At 40.0% G+C, this 27,291-nt stretch overlaps 1 protein-coding gene across 1 annotated transcript in view; it reads left to right on the top strand.

Annotated features, from left to right (window-relative positions):
- Positions 1-27,291, top strand: part of PTPRG (protein tyrosine phosphatase receptor type G) — a 686,752-nt gene that overhangs the window by 590,749 nt on the left and 68,712 nt on the right. Inside the window, exon 14 of the mRNA XM_039910413.1 lies at positions 25,431-25,522. Within this exon, the coding sequence (XP_039766347.1) occupies positions 25,431-25,522 (92 nt within the window). The remainder of the gene's footprint in view (positions 1-25,430; positions 25,523-27,291) is intronic.

Here is a 27,291-nt window from a genome sequence, read left to right as displayed (position 1 = left end):
AGGGGCTCAAAATCTAAGAATTGAGAAGAGTTAGTGCCAGACATAAAAGAACAGCTGGAACAAAAAACAGAAAGATGACATGAATAAAGACAAGAATAGGTACCACAGGAGCTATAGAATAATGTGACTTAAGGAATGGTTTTTCGTGTCCCTCACTGCCCAGCAGAATCTGACAGTTCCAACAACCACAACCAGAGCCCTCTCTATCCCAATGTTCTAAAGTCTCAGAAGGCCTCATGCTGCCATTTCATCCTCACTCTGCTCTGGTGGAGAGAACCCGATGTTGATAGGGGATGGTGGCTGCAGGCTGTCTTCTCAGCAGCCAGGCCTCAAATTACTTCTTTGTCCTTACTCTGCCTGCCAGAGATGAGGGGGCAGGATGGGACTGGCTGTTGAGGGGGAATGACGGCTATAATGTGTCATCCAGGTGGCAGGCCTGGCACTCAGGTAGGCCATGTGCTGCTGATTGTCCTCTCCCTGCCGTCGTTGGGAGAGCAGGATGGGGCTTGAGGCCGAGCAATCTGTAGTATCTGTTGAGCACATACTACATGCAGAGAGCACTGTACTAAGTACTGGAGTACATGCAGAGAACACTGGAGTACAGTAGAATTAGGAGAGGTGAACTGAACCCTGCCCTAATGGAGCTTACAGTGTCATGGGGGCTAGGATAACAATTGATGACAGTCAGAAGATTCTGGAGCTGCTTAGCAAGTATTGAAAAATGGCTTGGATTGTTTGATACTAACTTCTTTAAGGATTTAAGGATTTTCTCCTATTTTATTCTGTAAAGATGGGTCCAAGCTGATGGTCATAAACTAGACTGTGCTAATCATTCATATATATGTCATTCTTGGCTTTTGTGGGTAATTTAGAATCATAAAATCAAGGCAGTTCAAAAGAACTTGTGGCCCACCCCCATTCCACTTACGGATATCACCAAGACATCACTTAGCCTAATCTGCTTAGAAACATTTTGATGATCGAGGCTACTTGATGAAGGAAGACGCAACCAAGGTTCAAATAGCTCACAGTAGGAAAATAGGTTCTCTCCCATCCTTGCTCATAGTGAGCATTATTAGGAAAATTTAAAGGGAAGTCCTTGATAAAGAAGGAGCAAATTCAATTAAAACCCAGATAATGCTAAGGAAGTTCTGCCACTCAAGGGGTTAACAATAAGTGCTTTAATGTTAGCACTTGAGATTCTTAGGGAGGACATTAAAATACTTTTAGCTTACATTTTAGAGAATGGAAAGCATTTCCTACAGTTAGATTTTGACTGCAGCTTTGGGGTCATACTCAGCTTTCCTATAATAATGAAAGATTCTTGACCCAAAATATGGCATTTATATTCATAGTTAAGGACTGGCCGTATGTCCAATCTTGTTTAGAAGTGTTTTTTTTCTGGATAAGAGCAGGTGTTAGCAAGTATCTCCTCAAATAATGGATTTTTCTAATATTCTCCTAGAGACAAAAGGCCTGGTTCTGAAAACAAAACTTTTAACTCACCAGGTAGGAAAGCAACAGGCTGTGTAACAAAACTGTATCTTTTCCTCTTTTTTGCTGATGTTCCAAATCTCTCAATATATAGTCTAAATTGTACCATATAAGAAAGTTTCAATCAAGTGAATTAAAATAAACAATATTTTCTGGTTTTGCCCAAATATGCTTTTAAATGAGGACCTTTTTTTTCATTTTGAACTAAGCAGAAATGAAATAACAAGAATTCCTAGGGGTTTACCATTTTGGCATTTGCTGTGGGAACCATATACTATTTACCTGTGAATTGTGGCAATCATCAGTGCTATGATCCAGAAGAACAGCCAGGAATGTTGTTTTCAATTACTTATCAAGTGCAGCTAATTTGTTTACATTCAGAAGGGACTTTAGGATCAACACAGATGCTCCTATTTTAAAAGTATCCAGTTTGATGTGCTTTGTATCCACATCACTTTTGAGGTATATTGTGGAAGGGATCTAATATCTTTCTTTGATGACTAATTTCTGAGTGTGCTGGCTTTAATAGTTAAATGCTTGTCAGAATTTGATACTTTATATTATGAATACACAAGCACTCAGGGTATATTCAAGTAGTGCAAAATGGAAGACAAAAGGTGTTTTAAAAGAACCTCTGGTCAGGATTAAAACTGCTGTGAGATTAACTGCACACCTCTAGCAATGGTGAATTTAGCCTCTGAAATGATCTGCTCTTAATAGCCCTTGAGATGTCATATGGTTGTCTCCTATTAGTGTCTTATGCATAACAACATTTGCTGCACCTAGTAGTGTTTCCTATTATGGATTTGGAGGGAAGCCACTTTAGAAGGAAAATAGTAATGCAGTCCCCAGGAGGGTCTCTATCACTTTTGCAAAGATACCAAAGAGTCATAGTTGAATTTAGGGATCAGATTGAAACCACTATTTCCCAGAGTTCACCAAATGTTTCTGACAAAGATTTTAGATTGGAGGTGCTCTCTGGGTTATAGCCCTGCAGCAATAGGTACAACTGGGGATACATCATGGACTATTTCCTGATTTATCCCAGCATACATAAATCCAGCTCCTAATGTTATATCTAATCATGGCAAGAAAGTCACTCTCCTTCCTATCCTTTCTTCCCATACCTGCTCCTTTCTGATTCCCCCTGTACCCAGCACTTTTCCTGCTTTCCCATATCCCCATTTCATCTACCTCTTCCATTATTCCCTCCCCTACCCCTCCAGTTTTTTTTCTGTTTTTAATTGACCCAAGTGATGCCAGTGGCCACTGTTGCAAGCCAGGCATGCAGTACTACCACTGCACCTCATGCAGTGATACTTCGTCTTCCCTTTCCAACTTTCCCAACTCCCACACCAGCTCTGTAAATGGAGATAGAAACAGACCGAGCTAGGAGGGAAGCAATAGCGGTTACTGCAGTTCCAGCTGCCAGTGCCATCCCATCCCCTCTTCTCCAATCCCTTCTTTTTTCCAGTTTATCATCAGCTAAGGCTGGGGTGGAGAGGTGGATCTATAAGTCAGGAGGGGATAGTGGAAGAGTGACACACTAGAGCAGGTGGTGGTGGTGGATGCTTCTGCAGCAATATCTGTTGCTATGATTGAAATTCAAACCAAAATAAAAAAAAAATATAGTGGGGTGGGAAGCCTGGGAAGACAGGTGAGAAGGGGATTCGGGGGGCCAAATTCGGGGTGAGGGGTGAGGGGGGTACAGCACTAGGACAGGGAAGGGGAGGGGACAAATCAATCATTAGATGAAAAAGAATTTACTATGCAATTTTTAATTAATGGTAGGACATGGCAATCATGTCAGGGCTGGTTCTGGAGTGGAACCTAAGTAATTGCACTGAATTGTATAGGAAAATATACTCTATGATGCAGCCACATTTTAAAGGAACATAACCCAGCTAGATCATGGAGTATGCATGTACTTCAAAGCTGTACTTAGAAAGTCAGAGGATCTGTGTTTCAATAATTGAGCCATCTTGTATTAGAGTACTAGCTATTGAATGAAAACCAGGTTAAACTTTTCTTTGAAGCATGTGAATTTTCATAATGCCAACTGACAGTGCAAGGCTAAAAGAGGACAAAGACTGCTTTACTCCCACTGCATTTTCATGTGTAATATCAGTGGTATTAGATCAGAACCAGGATTAGAACCCACAACTCTTTTCAAAGAGTCAAAAATAGGCATTTTGTTTATAAAAATCAACATTAGGAATGCAGAAAATCAAATGCCTCTTCTTTGTCCTTTATGCTTCTGGACCCTTCCTTTTAAAACCCTTACTCCTCTCTCACCCGTTCTTCGTTATCATGCCTCCACAATCTTTCTCACTCTTTCTGCTCAGAGTTATCCTCTTCCTAGAAGCCCTGAGTTTGAACTTAAGCACTAGAACCCCAAGCCCCTTTTCAGAAACAGTCTCAGTATCTCATATGGTTTAGGGATGACCTAGAGAGACATTTACTAGATCCAGGCCCATGAGTATTCCTTTTCTCTGCTAGAACCCCTGCAGAACAAATAAAAACAAAACAACCAAAAGTGACATTGGACTTTTCAATGGCTCTAGTAGTTACCTCAGGTATTTCAATAGCCAAGGGCAGGTTTGCATTTCAAGATAAAAAGATAAGAGCTGTTCCAACCCTGAATATTTGCTATATTTGTAATCTTGCATTTGCTTGGTCTAACAAGGAACTGGGAGTGCCTTATTGTCTTTTATCTTATCTACTGCTGCCAGTCTTTGTCTCTTCCTCTGTCTTAATAATAATAAAATAATTTTGATATTTGTTAAGTGCTTACTATGCCAAGCACTATACTAAACATTGAAGTTTTTACAATATAAATAGAACAAACACAGCCCCTGTTCCATATGGGACTCACAGACTAGAGGAAAGGGAAAACAGGTATTGAAGCCTCTTTTTAATATTAAGAAACTGAGGCACAGAGAAATTAAGTGACTTGAACAAGGTCACACAGTAGGAAAGTGGTAGATCTGGGATTAGAACCCAGGCCCTCTGGTTCTGACTACACCCCTGGGATTGCTGCTGGTGGGGTGATTGATCAATCAGTCTATGGTATTTATTGAGCACTTGGGGGAGTACAACAAAGCTGGTACACTGTTCCCTGCTCACAACGAGAGTGCAGTCTAGAGAGGAAGGCAGACATTAAATAAATAAATTGTGGATATGTACATAAATACTGTGGGGCTAAGGGTTGGGTGAATATCAAGTGCTTAAAGGGTTAGATCAAAGGTCATAGACGCTGCAGAAGAGAGAAGTAATAGGGGAAATGAGGGCTTAGATGGGGTAGACCTCTTGAATGAGATGTGATTTTTGATAAGACTTGATGTTGGGGTGGGTGGTGGTCTGTCGTATATGAAAGGAGAGGCCATTCCAGACCAGAGGAAGGAAGTGGGAAAGGGGTCGGTGGCTAGAGAGAAAAGATTGATGTACAATGAGTGGGTTGGCATTAGAGAAGAGAAGTTTGTGGGCTGGACCATAGTAGGAAATCAGTGAGCTAAGTTAGGACAGAGAAAACTGATTGAGTACTTTCAATAAGATGCTAAGGATGTTCTGTGTGATGCAGAGGTATATGGGCATCCACTGGAGGTTCTTGAAGAGTGGGGAGATGTAGACTGAACACACAACAGTGTGAAGTAAGGACTGGCGTGGGGGGATACAGGAGGCTGGGAGGTCAGCAAGGAGACTGAGGCAGTAGTTAAGGCAAAATAAGATAAGAAGCAATCAACAATGTAGCAGTTTGGATATAGAGAAAAGGAGAGCTTTTAGTGATGTTGTGAAGGTAGAACCAACAAGATTTGGTGACAAATTAAACTGTATATGTGGGTTGAATGAGAGAGATGAGTCAAGGGTAATGCCAAGGTTATGTGCTTGTGAAACAGGAAGGATTATGTTGTTGTCTATTGTGATGGTAAAGATGGGAAGAACAGGGTGTGGATGAGAAGATGAGGCATTCTGTGATCTGGAAAGAAGTGTGGTCCAGTGGAAAGAGCATAGCTCTAAGAGTCAGGGGACCTGGGTTCTAATCCCAGCTCTGCCACTTGTCTGCTGTGTGACCTTGGTCAAATCACTTAACTTCTTAGTGCCTCAGTTTCCTCATCTGCAAAGTGGAGATTCAATACCAGTCCTCCCTCCCATTTAGACTGTGATCCCTCTGTGGGACAGTGTCCAACCTGATTATCTTGTGTCTAAATTATTACATTGCTTGGCACATAATAAATACTTAACAGATACCATCATCATCTGGATGCTGAGCTACTTGGGAAATGCACAAGCTCCATCTTCTAGGGATACTTATTATTGCTAGAGGAATTGCTTCAGACAATCCAGGTGTAGGACTCAGCAGGAGTTCCTGTACGAGTTAAGGTTGACCAGCCAGGGGCACAACAGGAAAAGTTCAACCCTGAAGAAAGCATGTTTGATTTCTTCACAATTTTGGCAAGGATTTAATCTGAAGAAACATTTAATTTTCGGTGCCTATTTTGATATTCTCCTGATCAGAAAAAGTTAGTTATTGTTTTTACAAATTCACCATCTTATCATTTTCCGTGCCAACTTGTAAGAGAACATTTGCTCAAATGTGAAGGGAGTTGGTGAGTGGGGCAGGAAACCCTTAATCTCACCACCTCCATTGACCTATCTGAAAAGGAAAGGTCCTAATATTTGGCTTTATAGGAATTTGGTACTGATTCATCTTTGAAGTGCTCTGAAAAATATAATGGGAAATGAGAAAGTTTTTTTTTTCTTTTTCCCTTAATATAAACTCTAGTAGTAATGTGTAGGTTTAAAAGTGTTGCCATGTGGTCCTCATTAGGAACTCTTTTCATAAAAACAAGTGAGCTCTATTGCCTTTTTTTTTAAAAAAAAAAAACCCTAGATGTTCTGATGGCTGTAATCTGATGGGGGTGAAAAATACAAAAATGCAAATGCGTGGGGGGTTTGTGCTGGAAGCGCAGGAAAAACAGATGTATGTACAAACAGATGTATGTGAAAATCAAGTGTGGTAACACCCCTTTTTGTTCATAACAGGACTGACCACATGTGCGTATCTGGAAAGCTAGGCTATTTTTATATTCCCACAGTAGCAACAATGACACAGAAAGCTGCTATGTTCATGTGCGTTTGCGCACTAGTCCCATCTGCTCTGGCAGTGCACATTTCCAAATGTAATCATTCATGGCTGTATTTTTGTTTTAGTTACAAAAAAAAGGTAGAAGTCGAAAAAAAAGCATTCAGTGGGAAGACTGGTGTATTTAAATTCAGGCCCAGGAGTAACTTAGTAGGGATGTTGCAATAATTTACCAGTGTCCTGAGTACTTTGAATGAGGGAATAGCTTTCAAAAAATGTTCAGTACCTTAAATTTCTAAGTGTTTCTCATATAAGCCAGTAGCACCCTGGTGCAGGCAAAGGAGTTGGAGACATCCATTCTACAACTGTGGATTGGTTAAGTTCTGCTGAGAAAGTAATTTTCCAGGCAGGTACTAAGGTTTAAATATTTCCAGGCATACCAGGTGGAGGTAGGGGAAAGGGGAATTAATACGTTCCTCTGGCAGTAAACTGGACAGCTATGCAGTTGCATTTACTTTCAAGCCACTGAGGTAACATTTAATGCACCAAAAGAGGTCTCCTGTAACTTAACTACTGTTCTGTTGCCTACTAGATGTCAATTCATCTGCCTAAGAGTCTTGCCTTTTGATCCACTCTGCTCATAACCGCAGCTGCAGCATATAGCTAAATGCAGGTTCTGTCATTTTAAGCCGGAGACTTAGAGCAGTTGGTGACTATTCATTCTGAGCTACTGCTTCCCGAACCAATCTTTAAGCAGATTCCATGTTTGGTAGTACGAGGCTGAAGAGAATAAAGAATAACTAGGAAGTCTTGTTGTTATTTATCTGAGTCTGGCATTTTTTAGGAAATATGGATGGCGAGAGGCCAGAGGTGCTCAAACAAGCTTTATATTGCCAAAATATGGCTTGCCACAGAGATTTTGAGTTCATTATGGCATTGTGATGGTATACACTCTCTTGTTCCAAGAAGCCAAAATGAACCTCTTTTTGAGAACACCAGCTGTTCTCTGAGGCAGGGAACATGTTTTGCTCTATACTTGAATGCCTGACACAGGGAAATGCGGCTATGTGCAGTGAAGGCTGGGTCACATGACCAATAATACTGCCATTCTCTTACAACTTTTATTCAAAAACTATTTCCCAAATGGCTACTCATGGACCTTTTAAAATTCATAAGAGTTATCAGTTTTTATAGTAACAGACACCTTGCCGTTGAATTGACCCTGAGACGCCTGTTGAAGCTTTTGAACAGACTAACTTAAGCTTATTAGAAAAAAAGAGAGATTCACTAACTGAAGGTTGCTGTTGCAACACCTCAGATGAAGGTCTAAAGATTGATATATAGCTATAGGTAGAGATATACTTTTATAAATGTATATGTATTTTTTTAGTGCCTCATATTTAAGGGGTTCCTTTTCCTTTTCATCTTTTATGAGGAAAAACATGTTTCTTGGATCTTATATTAGCCACTCGCACATTTGTATAATGGTTTAGCATGCCCTTGTTTGGCTCGGTAACACTTTTGGGCTTGTGTGGGTGAGGTCAGCAGTAGCTTACTTTGGTAATCCATTGCCATTGTTTTGGGGACAAGACTACTAATGAGTTGTAGTTTTAGAGTGTGTCTGAAACTCTGGAGCACTTTATGCACACACAAAAGTCCCAGAAATATGGAAGTGACTCTTCCAGTAGAACAGTGAATCTACAGTTGAGCTCATGGAGGGGGATTGGGCCTCTGACATAATAGCAGCAGCCTTAAATGAAAAGATTCCTGCATTCAGGTGAGTTGAAATGTCTGAGAAGAATTGCCAGAGGTGTGTTCCTGTCCAGGGTCACACTTCTGAAATATTTTGATTAGAGGATGATAATGCCTCCACTGTCTTGGCTTTCTACCTGTCTCTCTGACATTGATGCTTTATTGTTTTGCTAGCTATTGTCATTAAGGACTACAAATATGAATAGTAAATGTAGTTTTGAGGAAAGTGTTTATTTCCTTCTAGGGGTAAATATTGAGGTCCAAAACCTAAACCTTGACCAGACCTAGAGCTTTTGTCAGAATATGAGTGTAGAAGTGTTTGGGGTGTAGCTCTTACAAGTCTTAACAAGCGTACTGAACCAAAATCCTTGGGTTTGGCTACACCACAAACCTGAATCTTATACTGGGTTCAGACCATGTTTAGTTGACCCTCATGACCCCTGAGACTCCTCTCTTCTCCATCTATGAGTGGTGTTTATTGAGTGCTTACTGTGTGCTTACTGTACTAAGCACCAACTAGAGGGGAAGACAGATGGATGGATATGTACATGAATGTCGTGGGGGTGGAGTCAAAATCCAAAGCTGCTTCAGAAGGGAGGGTGAATAGGGGAAAGGAGGGCTTAATCAGGGAAGACCTCTTGGAGGAGATGTGATTTTAATGTGCAGGTAGGGGGAGTGGTAGTCTGTCAGATAGCAAGGGAAAGGAAGTTCCGGGTCAGAGGGAGCCCAAAGGTAAGGAATTTGATAAGGTGAATGGTCAATCATTGGAGGTTTTGAAGGAGTATGGAAATATAAACATGCATTTTTAGAAAAATGATCCAGACAGCAAAGTTTGGAATTCTGAGGGAAGAGACAGGAGGCAGGGAGGTCAGCGAGGAGGCTGATGCAGTAGTCAAGGTGGGAAATGATTTTGATTGGATCAGCATCAGTTTGGATGGAGAGGAAGGGGTGGATTATAGAAATGTTGTGAACCATAGGATTTGTTGACAGACTGAATATGCAGATTGAATTAGATGTGTCAAGGATAATGCCAAAGTTACAGTCTTGTGAGACAGGAAGGATAGTAGAGTGGAATAATCATCATCATCATCGTCATGGTATTTAATTACTTACTATGCGGAATCACTGTACTGAGGACTGGGGTTGATTTAATATAAGCAGTTCAAACAGTCTGCCACACACAAAGTTCACAGTCTAGGAGGAAGGGAGAACATTGTACAAATGAGGAAACAGAGGCACAGAGAAACTAAGTGACTTGTTCAAGGTCACATAGCAGGCAAGTGGTGGAGCTGGGTTTAGAACCCAGCTCTTGTGACATCCAGGCCTCTGGTCTACCAATGGTCTACACTGTTTTTATGGGAAATTCTGCGGGTGGACAGGGTTTGGATGGGCAAATGAGGAGCTGGGTTTTGGAAATGTTATGTTTGAGGTGTCAGTGTGATATCCAAGAACAAATGCCCTGAAGGCAGGAGGAAACGTGAGACTACAGAGAAAGTGAGGTTCAAGTTGGATAGGTAGATTTGGGAATCATCCACATAGAACTGGTAGTTGAAGTCATGTAAGAAAATGAGTTTTCCAAGGGAGTAGACATAGATGAAGAATACAAGGGGACCCATTTAGGGATTTACGGCTGAGAGGGTCAGGGCTTAATGACTTCCAAGCTTCTGTGGATATGCAGTAGTTCCACACATGCATGATTGTCCACTGGACTCCTGCTACTGCAACTACTAGCTGCAAAGGGGCTAGCATGGATAGGCAGCAAGCGTCCCAGAAAGGGGCCCTGGATCCACTTCCAATTTGGGTCTGACCTCTCCAGACCAAACCATTGTAAGATAAAGATTAAAGAAGTAACACCAGAGTTCCAAAGGAAAAGCAAGATTAAATTAACTAGACAGAGCTGAGAGGCAAATAGGAAACTGTTCAAAACCTAGTCAGTCAGTGAGAAATCTGTTATACATGCAAAATTCACTTTCCTACCCATCTCTATATAATGGATACAAGAAATTTTATATTATAAACAAAAGCAACACTGTGTGATAAGGGAGATTCCAAAGAGCCTGTGGGAAAAGTGATAAATGCTGTGATAGGTCAGATTAAGTTTCACAAAACCCATCGTAAGGATGCAGAGAATCTTTGAGGAAAACAAGTGGCAGGATCTGAGGTATTGGTGCCAACCACAATTCTTTATAGCAGTATTTTAATAAAAAGAAATCCCATCTTAAAATCAGTTGCATTGCTGACATCCTTATTCCATGTTGCTTAATCAATCAATAGCATTTATTGAGGCCTTACTCTGAGCAGAGTGCCGCTCTTGGAGAATAGTGCAGAAGGGTCAAGGTTGCACATCATTGCCTAGGACCTCAGCTTGGTTATATTATTACCCTTCTGCTTGGTTTTACAGGCTCCCTACAGGATGACAATATCAAGTACAGTATGCTCTCCTAGCAAGCAAGCTAATCCCTAACTGCTGTTTTACAGGAACTAGTGTCAGCATAATTGCACCCTTTTTTCTGCCACCATTTCTTCTCCCAACCCTATGACTTCTCTACCTCATGCCTCTGACATAACAGCTATTTCTTCATCCCTAGAAGCTTCTCTTCCTCTTGACACTAAATCCTCCTCCTCCTCCTTGTCCTAGCTAACTCCTCTTCTGCTATCATTCTGCCAAATTGTACAAAATGAGAAAATGGGAAGAAATAGAGAGTGGTGGTGGTAGGAGAAAGGAGAGCCAGCAGGGACAAGGAAAAGAAGGTTATAGCAAGGATTTAAAACAAGCACCTGGCTCCCAGTTTATACAAAAGTATGCTCAAATGATATGAATGTTTTGGATCTTTGCATGTTGCTGCAATCCTCTTGCTCAGATGAATGTATATGTATGCAAATCCCAAGAATGTCAGGAAGAGTGGGAGCAAAGAGGGAAGGTAATCGGTTGACACAAAACCCTTGACAGCCAATTTAAAAGGTGGTTCTCTACATTTTTCTCGTATTTTGCTTTTGTTTTTTTTAGAGTGTAAGAAAGTAAAGTCCAAGGGGAGGCTTACTGGATTTCCTTTTGTTGCTATAAAATTTGATTAACATCATCAGGAGAGCACACCATCTCTAAATGTTGACAATCACTTGCTCTTCAGATAATCCTGGAAATAAGATCTAAACAGTGGTAAAGTTGAAAATGGAACACCTATTTCTCTTTTTCATAGATATTAACTTTATAGATACAGAAAATGCTGCCTCATTTTTTCAATTTCCCAAATGTGTGCACACTTAGAAAGCACTATGTGTTTCTCCTTCTTCCAAATGACAATGCATGAATCAGGCCCTTCAAACAGCAAGTCCATATCAATTAATGGGATTTATTGAATCCTTCCTGTGCAGAGCACTGTACTTAACATTTGGAAGAGTAAACTGAGTTGGTAGACATATTTCCTTCCCACAAGGAGCTTACTGTCTAGAGAGACAGACATTAAACAACTACATTAATTATGGATGTGTACATACGTGTCGTGGAGCTGAAGGTGGGGTTATTATCAAGGTCTTAAAGATTACAGATCTAAGTGCACAGGTGATGCAGAAGGAAGACTCTGCCCCCATCTTGTCTATCCCTCTGCCTTTCCACATCCTCCCTCTGGCCTGAAACTCCCTCTCCTCCATATACACCAGACCATTACCCTTCCCAACTTCAAAGCATTATTAGGTCACATGTCCTCCAAGAGGTCTTTCCCGATTAAGCCCTCTTTTCCCGGATGCCTCTCCTCTCTGTGTTGTCTATCCATTTGGATCTGTACACTCAGGGCATTTGGTATTTGCCCCACCCTCAGCCCCATTGCACTTAGGTCCATATTTACACATTATTTATTTACATTAATGTCTGTCTCCTTCTCTAGATTGAAAGCTCATTGTGGGCAGGGAACATGTCTACCAACTCTCTTGTATTGTACTCTCCCAAGACCTTAATATAATGAATGCCCTGTACAAAGAAGGCACTCAATAAATGCCATTGATTGATTGATTGCTTGAGTGGGAGTACGGGAAAAGAGGTCTTAGGGAAGGCCTCTTGGAGATGTGATTTTAATAAGGCTTTTAAGGTGGGGAGAGTGGTGATCCGTCATATATGGGGCAGGAGGGAGTTCCAGGCCAGAGGGAGGACTTGGACAAGGGGTCAGCTATGAGATAGACAAGATTGAGATATAGTGAGTAAATTGGCATTAGAGGAGTGAAGTATATGAGAAAATGTTGCCTTTTAGATCATAATTAACCAAAAGTTAAATTTGAATCAGTTATGTAATGCTTAAGAATCCAAAATGGTGGAGCTAAAACTTATGTTATTCACGCAATAGTATTGATTCAGTTTTTACTTTAGGCAGAGAGCACAGTACTAAACACTTGAGAGTGTACAGTATAACTCCTAGGATGACCAGCTCTATGTACTAATCAGTGGAGCTACTCTGTCAGAAAAATTTGTTCTTTAAAAAATAATTGAATGCAGCACAACCAGTTCCTCTCTCCTTTCTTCCTTATTTCAACATGGTATTGATTCCTGAAACTCTTCTCCTGGGAATCCACACAAATATTGGACTTTGAGGCCAAACCTGATGTAATATATATACAGAAGTCAAACAAGAAGTAACTCCTAATTCTAGGGACAATGATGAAAATAGCCTACATGCTGTGGACCCAGGCAAAAAAAACTGGGTTGGTGTTGAAGAATAGCACATCATCAGAAATTAATATAGAATTTTTCTGGCAGGAGCAATTCAACCTGGTAATAGATATAAGGCCCTAGCCATCCTAGAGGTTTATTTACTGGCAATATCTTAAATCTCATAAACCCTATAAAGTAGTACTTTAAGAGATTTCCTTGCAAGAGAGGGACAGACAAGCTGATACCCAAGGAACATCCACAGTATTTAAGTTTTATGTCTCTTTCCCCTTGGAATTTCCTCCTAGTTCATTCTGTACTCTTGTCTCTTTCCATTCCACTCTTTTTTATCCATCTCCCTCTCTTAATCATACAGATGTAGTGAAAATATAGTGAACAACTGTGACATTTCTAGTCACCTATAGGCTTGGAGTACTAGTTTGTCCTTGACTTTTTATGGCCAGGGTATGTTCTCTCTTCAGAGCCACACTATTGCACCCTAAGATTGCACCAATGGCTTTCTGACAACATCCTGTGATGCTTATCCCTAGGGTAACTCTCTTCCTCCCCCTGAAACCCACAGTTATATTTTCCTTAGTTGCTCCTCTGTAGGACAAGCATCCACAGGTCCTTGCTTGGGGGAGCTTATCTGGTAGCTCACATTGCTCTTCAGCCTTCTAGGAAAACATCACTTCCACAAATCCATTCCCTCCAGGCACAGAAAATGGACACCTTTCTTTGTGGCTCTGGAATTTCTTCTCATATGTGCTAGCCCCCTCCCCCTTGTCCACATCTTCTACTGTAGCTGGCTGAACTATAGTTGATATCCCTTGTTGACATTTTATGAAAAATAACTTTCCTCCTGGGAAGTGGCCTAGGAATGAGCAGTTTGCTCTAGAAACTTCAAGACCTTTTCTCCTTATCTCTTTGTGGGGAGCCTGGACTATCAAAGGCACAATCTCAAAGAATGTGACATTACTGTGCACAGGTGGAAGACCACTGCAGCAGTCACACCAACCTTTAGTGCACTACGCAACCATTGAAGGGTTTGGTTTTGCTTTCCTTGGACAAATAAGAATGTGCACTTTGTTCTTCTAATGCCAACTTATTCACTGTACCTTGATTTCATCAGTCTCACCACCGATCCCTTCTCCACATCCTTCTTCTTGTCAGGAACGCCCTCCTCCTCCAAATATGACAGACCATCACTCTCCCCTCCTTCAAAGCTATATTAAAATCACATCTTCTTCAAGAGGCCTGCCTCTCTACTAAGCCCTCATTTCCCCTACACGCTCTCTGTTCTACATCACCTTCAAGCTCTTGGTATTCACTCCACCTTAAGCCCCACAGCATTATATACGTATTTGTAATTCATTTTAATGCCTTTCTCCCCCTCTAGTCTGTAAGTTCCTTATGGGCAGGGAATTGCTTACCAACTCTGTTGTATTGGACTCTCCCAAGCACTTAGCACAGGGTTCTGCACACAGTAAGCACTCAGTAAAAACCATTGTTTATTATTATGTTAATAATAATAATAATAATTGTGATATTAGACTATGGTTTGGTACTTGTTAAGTACTTACTATGTTTTAAGCACTGGGGTAGATACAAGTTAATCAGGTTGGACACAGTCCCTATCCCACATGGGGCTCCCAGTCTTCATCTCCATTTTACAGATGAGGTAACTGAGGCCCAGAGAAGTTTAGTGACTTGCCCAGGGTCACACAGCAGACACATGGTGGAGGCAAGATTAGAACCCAGGTCTTCTGACTCCAAAGCCTTTGCTCTATCCACTAAGCCAAGTGACTACTATGTGCCAAGCACTCAAATAAACACTAAGGTAGATATAATGCAATCAGATCAGACACAGCAGTGTCTGTCCCACATGGAGAGCACAGTCTAAAGGGGAGGGAGAACAATCAGTCAATCAATAGTATTAATTGAGTGCTTACTATGTGCCAAGCACTGTTCTAAGCATGTGGGAGAGTATAATACAACAGAATTAGTAGACATATTCCCTGCCGATATTGCGTTTGCATTCTAGAAGGAGAGCGAACAGGTATATTAATGTATTTCATATACATATAAGAAAACTGAGGCACAGAGAAGTAAAGTAAATTTCCCAAGGTCACACAGCAGGCAAGCTGGGATTATATAAAGGCTTTGTATGTGTTTACTAATGTGTCTACCAACTCTGTTATACTGTACTCTTCCAAGTGCTTACTACAGTGCTCTGCACACAATAAGTGCTCAATTAATCATATTTATTAAGTGCTTACCATGTGCATAGCACTGTACTAAGCACTTGGGAGAGCACAATAAAACTGACTTGGTAGACACAATCCCTGCTCAAAATGAGCTCACAGTCTAGAGGGGGAGACATAAATAAATTACAGGTATGGACATAAGGGCTGTGGGGCTGAGGGAGCGGTGACTAAAGGGAACAAATCAGGATGACCCAGAAGGGAGTGGAAAAAAGGAAATGAGGAAACATATATGATTGATTGATTTGTAAAAATCAGAATACCAAGAAGCAGTCTTGAAAATGATCAGGCCTTGTATAAGGCTAACATCAGTGAACAAGGGACTATCTATGTGCACACAGTACAGAAGGGAATTTAGTCAAAGATCAATCTCTTCAACCACACTTTTATGACTAGATAGGATCTTGTTGTCTTGCATCATCTACAAAAACTTTTGACAACTGTATTATACATGTATGGATCCTGGGTGTGTATATATATTTCCCTCTCTTCCTCGTCTTATCCTATTTCTCCCTCTAATCTCCATCTGCCTTTCTCTAAGACCTCTTGGTTCCCTCAACCTCCTTACTCTCCATTTCCTCTTTTCCCTTTTTAGCATTTCACTAGGCTCCAGACCTGCCTGGGACCTTTTCAAACCCTTGCTGGGCTCTACATCTAGATCTCTTTCCCATTAGGCTTCAGGGCAAGCCAGGAGTTTATTAAGCTTCCAATGAGCTTCCATCCCTGAAAGCCAAATCCCCCCATTTCTTCAAATCTCCATTTCAAATTTGCCTCTGCCCTCATAATGAAAGGCTACCTCTTGTAATAGGACCCATTGTTAGAGAGATAATAGCCAACATTCTGAAAGAGTTGCTTGTGACTCTGGGTTCCTGACTAGTTTTAATGATTGGCCATAGAGGGAATTTCCATCTAGCTCAACCAGCTACCACTCAGTGAAATTCCAGGTGGATTAGCAGAGAATGGGAACAAAGACATGGAGGTTGAGCAAGTGTACATTGGGAGAAGAGAGTTAGGGAGGAGAATGAAGAAAAGCAGAGTACATCTAAACTGCGCTCCTCTCTTTTGCCCACCCTCCCTCCCACCTTCCTGGCCGAAAAACAATGTTCAGTCTATTTCAACAGCAGGAAGAAACTGATCATAGCAAAGGAGATGATGCTCTGAGGCTGGTGTGGGTGGGAAACTGCAGCAGAAAAATGGGAAGCAGAATGCCTTCAGACCAAATCCCACAACAACAAAATGCCAAAAGAAACAAAACAAAAACACTTTTGAGAAAATGCTATGCAGGACCCTATATTTAGGGACCAGGAAATAAGGGTGAGTCCTATGAGACAATTAAAGAAAGTGATCAAAGCAAAAATACTAGGAAACTAAGAGGCAAGAACAAAAAAGCCAAATGGCAATTTTCAAAATGCTAATTAGTAAACCAAATCCAGTCAGCACCAAGCAAGTGCAAAGGAAAATTGTTGAGAAGACTGCTACAAGAAATACTATGAGAGGGCCAGGAATAGAGAATGAGAAAAGCATTATCTATATACCCTGGTTAAAGAATGGGTAATTCCTTTAGATTAAACCCTGATAAATATCAAATCACCTCCAATACATTTAGGAAAAATACTGTAATTATAAAATGACCTGCATAAATACAAGGGTTCCAGGTGTCATGGTTATCCCAATCTAGATTGAAAAGTGAATTTTTACTCCCCCCCTCATGTTCTTTGCATTTTGACAGCTAAGCTTTATTTTCACTATTAATTGCACACAAATTGCTGGTATTGTGCTATTTGAAAATGGCTGAAAATTATTTAAAGTGATATTTTTCATCCTCATATTACTATTTTAGTCCAGATGCCTAGGATATTCAAGCTAGTTTCAATTTGAAAAACAGCTACTTAATCTCAGATATCAGACCTAACTTCTTTTCTTCATCTAACAGCTGGATGTATTTGAAAATATAAGAAACATCCTCCTTTATTGCCAATTGAAATACAAAACCACCTCTTCCTCCAAGTTGTTGTCAAAAATCTAGTTTATGAAGTGGCTTTTGGATTACATTAACTCCTACATGGTGTTGCCATCACTTTGATCTTCTGAAGGTGTCTGCATGGATAGCAGGCTGGGGAAGGGAGGGCAGAAGTCACAGATTAGAATTTCTTGCCAGTTTAATATTTAACAGAGAAGGCATTTCTGTCTTGGGAGCTTCTTTATGAATTATGATTTTGGAAAAAAAACAGGAATAACTGAAATGACTCAACTGCAGCCTTTAGACTCTTGACCCCTCTTCCCTCCTATAAAAGTTTCCATGTGAGAAATTCTGGAGTTTTTATTTCTTTTAGAAATCTTAAATTTTACATTGATTTGGGCAATTTTAAGGATTTTGTATACTAATCATGAAATTATTCTTATTTAATTCCCTCTCATCCTACTCTAAGATCACTTAGCCTGTGAGAATTCCTGCTGTAAAGTAATCGAGCAAGTTATTTCCTTATATATAATCATTAAGGTATGCCCAGTGCCCATATGCATGAACTCACACACACTCAATTGCATCTTTCTCTTACCAAAATATGTTTTATGGTAGTTTATATGATATTCCCCAGTTCAGTAGATCAAATTCTTTTTAAAATTCAATCCACAGAATCATTTATATTTTAAAAATCATGCTCTGACCTTTTGTCTTCCTATTATATATGTCTCATATTAAAATGAGACTCACTATTACATTCATTTATGAGAATAAATATTAATGAAATCCCTGAGTGATACAGCATGTGTGGAAATGGGTTAATTAGGAGATGTAGGTATATTAGAGGAAGCACCATAATAAACTCAACTGTTTTATATACTACTGTGATTTAAAATTGCATAATTAATATTCAGTGGCATCATAGCCTACTGTCCACTCTGAAATTGTAATTCAGATTTTGAGCCACACTTTGTTAGCTAGCTAGTTGCCACCCCAAAGTGATTATAGAGCAGTGGAGCCTAATTTGATGTCTGAGACTTATGGCTTCTGATTTCCATATATCATTTAGTAACTGTGGGTTAGCCCAAAAGGCTATAGGCTTTGCTTCATGTGCAAATCTTGCGTGTAATTATTTTGATAGCTGTGCAGAGAGCTATAGTGTGCTACAAAGCGGACAAGGGGGTTAATTTTGCATATGTACATATAACTGCCCTGAAAAGAATGATCAGTGATTCAGTAGTATTTATTGAGCTCTTTTTGTGTGTAGAGTGCAATTCAATTAGTAGATATGATCCCCTCCCTCAGGGAGCTTACAATCTAGCAGGGGAGACAGACACACAATAAATTTCAGGAAAGAAAAGGAAAGGGGGATATGCATAAGAATTAGTCCTTAAGTAATAGGGTATATAAGACATGTCACAATTGCTATGGGAGGTTGTGACAATGCGAGTGGTTAGGTGGCACATAAGTGTTGGCAGGCATTAGTGGATGGGGATATAGGCAGGGGTGACTAGAAATTATCCAGGGAAGGCCTCCTGGAGGAGATGTGATTTCAGAAGGTCTTTGAAGATAGGGAGTGCTGTGATCTGTCAAATTTGAAGGGCGAGGGAGTTCCAGATGAAGCAATAGGTAGGTGGCAGGACTATTGAGAAGGAGGCACAGTGAGCAGGGGTGCTTAGAAATTAACTAGGGAAAGCCTCCTGGAGGAGATGTGATTTCAGAAGGGTTTTGAATATGGGGAGAGCTGTGGTCTGTCAAATTTGAAGGGGAAAGGAGTTCCAGACAAAGCAAGAGGTTGGTGGCAGGAATGTTGAGAAGAAGGCACAGTGAGTGGGATAACTTGAGGAATGAAAAGGGTGATCTGGGATGGATAAGTAGATAAGAAGCAGCGTGGCTTAGTGGAAAGAGCATAGGCGTGGGAACCAGAGGTCATGGATTCTCATCCAGCTGCATCACTTGTCAGCTGTGTGACTTTGGGTAAGTCACTTAACTTATCTGGGCCTCAGTTACCTCATCTGTAAAATGGGGATTAAGGCTGTGAGCCCCATGTGGGACAACCTGATTACCTTGTACCTACCCCAGTGCTTAGAAAAGTGTTTGGCACATAGTAGCGCTTAACAAATGCCATCATTATTATTATTATAAGAAGAGAGTGGAGGTAGCTAATTGAGTGCCTTAAAGTCAGTGGTTAAGAGTTCCTGCCTGTTATGGAGAGGAATGAGTAACCATTTGAGGTTTTTGAGGAGTGGGGACATGTATTCAGAACAACACTGTAGAAAAATGATATGACTAACAGACTGAGGTATGGACTAGGGAGGCAGGCAGACCAATGAGGAACTGATGCACTAGTAAAGCCAGATATGACAAAGGCCTGAACCAGCATGGTGGCTGGTAGAGTGGCAAAGAAATGTCAGCTCCTGGAAATGGTGTAGAAAAACTGACAAGATTTGGCAACAGACTGAATATGGGGGTAGAAATTAAGGGACAAGTCAAGGACAGTGCCAAGGTTGTATGCCTCAGAGATAGGATGGTGGTGTTGTCAACTGTGATGGGAAAGTTAGGGAGAAGACATGCACCCCACACTCTATTCTACTTAATGTGACCACAGAGATAATGCCTTGATGTGCAAATCTCTGTTTTTGAGACTGCCCCTTGGTATGCCATCTGTAGTAAAAGGTTCCAAATAATGAAAGCTTCTGAATCCTCTTTCTGTGTTTCAAGTGAATTAATGTCTTGTAACTATTGCTCTAAAGAAAAATATCTAATAATAATCTTGAATATGTATACCACTCATTTTGACACAATACTTTCACATGAATGATCTTAGTGTATCCTGACAAAATGAGCAAGGGAAAGGCAGGTAATATTCTAATTCTACAGAGGAGGAAACTGAGGCACAGAGTGGTTAAGTGACTTGTCCAAGGTCACACAGAAGGCTGGTGGAATAGCAAGGGCTGCAACCCAGATGTGAGTCCCAAACTTGTGCACTTTCCATTATCATCAATGGTATTTATTGAGTGCTTACTGTGTCCAGAGCACTGCACTAAGCACTTGGAAGAATACAGTGCGACAGAGTTAGGAGACACATCCCCTGCCACACATTCTCCCTACCCAACTCTTAAAACTAGTAGGATTCCTGAAAGCCTGCACTCATATAAAAAATAACCTGATTTTCTTTTAACTTTTGCTAAAATCCCACTTTGCTAGAGTGGGTCATTTTCAGGTAAAAGACTGTACTGAATAAATGAAAAATGGAAAAGTGTTTAGTTTCTATGGAACCACAGTAGCCCCAGACCTTTCTTTCTTGCTTTTCCTGCCCTGGTTCTGGCAACTGTCCTTTCTCAACAAAGGAGATTTCTCTAGAAATTGTGTCCAGAGGAGTGGTCCCAGCGAAGATAGGTAAGGGCTAGACCAAAAGCTGGAAGTGAAAGTGCAGGAGCTAGGGGAGATATTGGAGGATGCGGTGAAGTTTCTAAGACTAGAAGGATCTCCCGAGCTTCTTTCAGAGTAGGTCTCTGTTGTCTTTGCCCACTCGGAAAAACTCGAGACAAAACTACTTTTAGTAAACACTGATTTTAAAAACCTAAGTTATGTGATGGGTGAAGGAAAAATACTCTTACCTGGCTCAGCTAGTTACTAAGTTGGTGGTTCATATTTTCAGTGCTTTTATACCTCATGAATTCTACTTTTTTATTGCTGTTTCCTCAATTTTTTTTACTCTGTTTTCCTCAGCTACACAATTCCTCATAAATTTTTAAAATCCTGAATTCTTTGTACTAATATGAAGAATATATATTTGAGAGAGTCCTTTCAGGCCTATTTGAAACACCATGTCACTAATACTGAAACTATGTCCTGTCACAAAACAGATGTTGACCATATATATTAAGGTGAGGGGGAGGGTGGGGGCTCAGACTACTTCTGACCTGTCAAAGGTCAAAGAAAGTGTAATGAGTTACTGGGAGTTCCTGGTCTGGTGTCATTGCAAATTAGGGCTAACGATTGCTTTTGATTTTCTCCATAGGTATAGGAAACATGGGAAAGAAAAACATAAAAAGTTGTTTCTTATTTTGTTTGTTATGGGGGAAGGTTTTGCTTGGGTTAAACTAAGATTTATTTGTTTAAAAGCTTTGCAAATGATGTTGTAGTTCTGACACCTGGCTTTGTTATATTCTTATGGTTTAATTATTATATTTCCACAAAGTATATTTCCTCATTTTTCCAATTAGGTACTTGGGGTAGGGAGCTAAGAAAAGTCATGTGTAGAAAAATACCTGAATTTTCCAAAGAAATAATTATTATTAATAATAATGATAATATAACAACAACAACAATGCTATTTCATTCAATTGTATTTATTGAGTGCTTACTATGTGCAGAACACTGTTCCAAGTGCTTGGAAAGTACAGTTTGGTAACAGATAGAGACAACCCCTACCCAACAATGGGCTCACAGTCTAGAAGAAGAGAGACAACAAAACAAGTAGAGAGGCATCAATAGCATCAAAATAAGTAAATAAAATTATAGATATATGCACATCAATAAAATAAATGGAATAATAAATCTGTACAAATATACATGTGATGTGGGGCATACATGTGATGTGGGGCGAGGAGAGGGGTAGATTGGAGGGAGGGAGTAGGGGCGATGGGGAGGGGAAGAGGAGCAGAGGAAAAGGGAGGCTCAGTCTGGGAAGGCCTCCTGGAGAAGGTGAGCTTTCAGTAGGGCTTTGAAGGGGGGAAGTGAGCTAGTTTGGCAGATGTGAGGAGGGAGGGCATTCCAGGCCAGAGGTAGGATGTGGACCAGGGGTCGACAACGCGACAGATGAGACGAGGCACAATGAGGAGGTTAGCGGCAGAGGAACAAAGTGTGCAGGCTGACCTGTAGGAGGAAAGAAGGGAGGTGAGGTAGGAGGGGGCAAGGTGATGGAAAGCTTTGAAGCCAATAGTGGAGCACTTACTATATGCCAGGCACTGTACTAAGCCCTGGGGTAACTACAAGATAATTGGGTTGGACACAGTCCCTGTCCCATATAGGGTTCACAGTCTTAATCTTACATTTTACTGATGAGGAAACTGAGGCACAGAGAAGCTAAGTGGCTTGCCCAAAGTAACACAGCACACAAGTGCAGAACGGAGATTACAACCCAAGTCCTTCTGACTCCTAGGCCCATGCTCTATCCACTAGGCCATGCTGCTTCAGCAAATTAGTTAATTCTTAATTATTAGCAAATTAATTCCAAATTGGCAGATTGGGAACCATTTCTTCAAAGTTCTCTTTCTTGATCAAATCATAGTTGCTGGCCCTCAGAACTTCACTGGATTTCTATTTCCTCCAGTTCAGAAATAAATTTTCTTTACTGTGGATGTTGCAATGAGTTTAAAGCTGGTTCATCGTTCTCTAGGAGACTTTACCATGGGACAGCATTTTCTCTTCCTCAGAGTTTACTGACTTTTGTATGGCCACCATCAAGAGATAGGATAGAAAGCAAACAACCAAAAAACCCCCAAATCTAGTCATTAAACTTTTTTCAGAAAAGTTCATAGACTTGCCACTGATCTATAAGCGTTAACCCAGTTGCTTTACTTCAGTTTGAAATAGCTATTTTGAATCCAGAAAAGCGAATTTGTATTCGCAATATATGAATACTTAATTCCTGAGAAGACAGCTTTGGGGATTATATAAACTTGAGAAGACTGGCTTATTAGTTAATTAAACATTTTACAAATCACCATTATTCAATAATTCAATAATAGTCATGTGAAATTATAGACATATTTATCAATCCTTAGTTTTAGAAGAAAATGTATTTCTATTAAATCAAGGTGGTAATCTGCAGAATGCATTGTCTTCTGGATTTCTGTCCATATGTGTTAATTTTGTGCCTGGTTTCTCAGAGAGTGTGTGGTTATATTGCCTCAGGGAAAAGCAATAAAAAAATCAGTGGGGGAGTGTCAGCAGTTTTGCCACAGTGCACAATTTTTTTTGAAGGCACACAGTCTTTCAAAGACAACAGTGTCTTCAAGTTTTTATTTCTATAGAGCATGTAGACATGTCAGGAGAAAAAAACCTTGCTGTTCTTGTTTGGAAAGCAAGATTTTGTAATTGCACTGGACCCATATTCTTAATGGAAGTGGTTATGTAATTCTCACTGTGAGCAATTTTCATATTTTAAAAATCCAAAAAGTGTAGAAATTAAGTTAAGCGAAGTAGCTTCTTTATTTTGGAAATGAGTAATTTCATAAAATAGCAATCATTCATTAAGCAAGTCTTATTCAGCATCACAAAGGTGCAGCTGTACTGTGTGTTTGTACACACTGTATTAATGCTGAGTACATTATAGTTCATTTATCTAGTTCATTTAGCTCTGAAATATTCTAAATTGTGTACTAAGCCTTAGAAAATTTTTGACAATGTCATAAGTGGCATTAACAAGTCATTACCCAACCAGAATTGTAGCACTGATATCTAACTTAATGGTGAAAATAAGTTATGCTTCCAGGACACTCACTTATCAAGAGGCAGGCTACTTTTTTTGATAGTCTTTTCTGTAGACTTTATTAAGGGAGAACATTCTAGATGCATTGTAAACCCTGAAACATTTTCCCTGCTTCATATTCATAATGCCTTGAATGGCTGATTTATTCTCTCCCCAAGGGTCCTCATTGTTCAAACTAAAGACAGACAAAACAGAGGAGCTGAAGCCTCTCCTTCCTTTGAAAATAACATACAATTTACAGAGGAGGAAAATAGACTCTTTCCTCCCACTTGGCAAAAGTGTTGAGGCATGTGTCAAGCAAGCTGGTTTATGTGCAAAATCACCCTTCAGTGCTCCCTAGCCAACTAGATTTACCATAGAGCAGTGCTTAAGTGTAAGGTTGGACAGGACACTTTCTGTCTGAAAATAGTCACTGCTTCAGGAAAGTACTGCCTACTGTGAAATGTGATCTTCTCTGACTGCCTGCTGTTATAGTAGTGTTTTATAAAGCTCAGATCTCGGCGCTTGCCCGACTTCTAAGTCTCTTGGTCCCAGCTTTCCCTTAAAGAGGTGTATGATGCTTCCTCTTTCCTTTTTGACTTCAGTGCCACAATATGTGTTAAGTGCTCAACAGAGAATGATTCAGGCCCAAGTTAGTTTTGATTGTATCAACAAAGGAAGATGGCAAAGAGAGTGCATTGTCTCATGGTGATTTTTCCATAATCATAACAGTGGAGCCTTTCAGCCGGAAAGTTACAAGCCATTGCATGTAAATATCATTCATTGCCAGGTACCTGAGGCAGGGCAGGGGACTCCCCTGATAACCTTAAATTGTAGACAGGTCTGCCAAACAGTTCATTAAAAGGATCTAGAAATAGGGCTCTTCCAGGAAAGGCCAATCTATTGTCATGAGAGCCCCCAACAGATGAGCGTGGACCCTGTGCTTGTCACAATAGCCATTCATACTGAGTGAGACTCATTAAATATTCAGTTTGTGCTTCTAGCAGCTCATTAAGTCCTCCACGAGCAGTGACGTGGAGGCTGGAAAGCCCTGCCTCATCCAGCATCAGCATGCAGAAGCCCCTTAAAGCTCTTGATGCTTTTTTCTGTTCAGTGCCTATTCTATGATGACCAGTTTGTGCTCTCTGCTTTGCATTAAGTACAGGTAAAAAAAAAATCCCATTGACCCTAAGAGAGTTTTAAATCCTTGCTGTAGTTGTGTCTAGCCTCTCTTGTGAAATTTTTTTAGCATTAATCTCATTTTGGGTCACTTTATACAGCTTTGAGGTCCCCTGTTAAGCACCTAGGAGGTGGAGAGACTGTTATTCATTTTGTGGGTTATTTGAGGTGGGTGGTTCTGAGCTCATACAAAGGAGTTGGGATGTGGAACTACAGCACTGTAATGTTTCATATATAAACTTTATGGCAATTATCTTTCTAGGAAATCATTTATCCATTCCAAGTGTACATTGATCCATTTCATTTTCCATTCATATCCAAAGTAGTAAGATTTTTCACTCACTTTCAAATCATGACATTGTTGGTTTGAATGTATATATGTGATGAGTATTTACAGATTTTTCTAACAGGGTGAATGCTAACATAACTAAATCCATTGCATTTAGTTTACTTAGATTGTAGTGATGTGCCAAACTGAATTATTTTAAAATTGCAAATAAAAAGCAGAAAATGTGCTCAATTTATGGATGGATTGTTCCATTTGGCTTCATTTATTTCATCATAGTCTATTATTTTAACAGAAAATGTTTCCAAACGGCTCATTTCTACGTGGAAGATAGCAGTTCACCAAGGGTGGTCCCTAATGAAAGTATTCCTATTATTCCTATTCCAGGTAAGTGAGGCCTCAGTTCTTTGCTGTGGTGTTAATTGTTTTCATCTTTTTAATTGTTTGCATTATTTAATTATTATGAGTGACATCTGTGACAAAGTGATTTTTTTCATAACCTTCTGTGATTGTTCTTCCAATTTAATTTCAGCTCCAGCTTTTGATATTTTCGATAAATTGATTCCTCTTAAAAACAGAAACTGTCCCTAAAATTTTAAATGATAAATTTGGAAGTAGAGGGTGCAAGCTGTAAAGTAGAAAGGGAATCAAGAGTCCATTCGGAATCTAACTCAGCAATCTTTCAACATGACAAAATTGATTTGGGACATCTATATCAATGGCCTAACACATTTCAAAACTAGTGTGTACAGGCTTCCTGAATTCTGAAGATAATGGAGCCTCCAAAATGCCTTTTTTAAAAAATCTGACCAGTAGAAGTAGCAGTTTCATTTACTACTGTCTTCTTTTACTGTTATAGCCCCAGTAAATAGCACATTGGATTGAATTACACATTTACAAAAGGACTCCTTTTGTTCTGACAAGATCATACATTTTTCTGCTCTTTTCTTTTGTTCTTCCTCTGCCCTAGTTTGACAATCCTGGGATACTCAGGTCCTTGAAATCACAGTGATTTTTAACACAGAGTTGGCAAAATGGGTCCTGCCATTCCAAAAGAGAGGAATATACCCAAAGAAAAGGCAAAAGCACCAAACTACTGAGTGGTGAATAAGATCACGTGTCTCATCAATCTTAAGACTCAGAGATTTATGACTCCCGTTTTCCTGAAGCAGTTTTCATCCGAACAGTGAAACATGGTCTCCTCCAATAGTTACAGCAAAATGAAATTCAGAAAACGGCTCCCATGTAAATTTTCATTTTTAGAAAACCTAATAGTAATAGTAGATGTAGAGTTGTCCTTCGAGTCTAAGACACTCTTTACAGTGCTAGTTCTGCTTAGAGTTGTTTTGAGGAAAGCTACATTGGAGAAATATATTACTTTTATTAAATGAGTTTTACCTCCAGTTGTTCCTCCTGTTATGATTGTGCTGGTTTTAGCTATCCAAACAAACTCTGTAGTCTGTTGGGCAAAGTATTGGATTGAGAAGTAAGACTGCCTGGATTTGGCTGCTGGCTTTAATGGAATTTAGAACAAGTGACTAGGCTCAGTTTCTCCATCTGGAATGGGGACTACCCTTGCCTTTATGGAGCTATAAGTGATGTTGAAGTTAACATGGGTGATTTAGGTAGAAACCCTTTCTCCTCTTTAACAGCCATTGGTATTTTTTGAGAGTTTTCTATGTGCATTATCTTTAGGGGAATGGTCCTCTATGAATCCCAAATGCATCTTACAATTAGTTTTACATTAAGGGCCTCTAATAACTGCTGGACAGTTACATTTCCAATCAGCTTTTTATTGTCCCATAATAGTCCATGCTTTTTCTCAAGTCCAAAAACAAGGCCAGGAAGTAGGATAGATACCTTGAAGGGTGACAGTCTAACACTGTATACTGTTGTGTCTTTTCTACTGGGCCTTATTTTTTGAAGTGCACCTGATATGGACCTTGTACCTGGGATATAACTGGTGATTCCTGGGAAATTGGGAGGGTAAGGTGTAAATTAAATAAAAGTTTCTTTGACTTGGGTATTACTGTCAGATAATCCATTGAATCTGGGGAATTTGAAGGGCAAAAAACAAAGAATACAACACTATTTTTGATCATTCTGAAAATTTGAAATCCGGCTCACAAATATGACTAGAAGTTTGAGTGACCAAT

The sequence above is a fragment of the Ornithorhynchus anatinus genome, chromosome X1 (assembly GCF_004115215.2).
Source record: "Ornithorhynchus anatinus isolate Pmale09 chromosome X1, mOrnAna1.pri.v4, whole genome shotgun sequence".
NCBI classification, from domain to species: Eukaryota; Metazoa; Chordata; class Mammalia; order Monotremata; family Ornithorhynchidae; genus Ornithorhynchus; species Ornithorhynchus anatinus.
The sequence above is the reverse complement of the archived record's forward strand: the minus strand, read 5'-3'. Positions and strand labels throughout refer to the sequence as shown.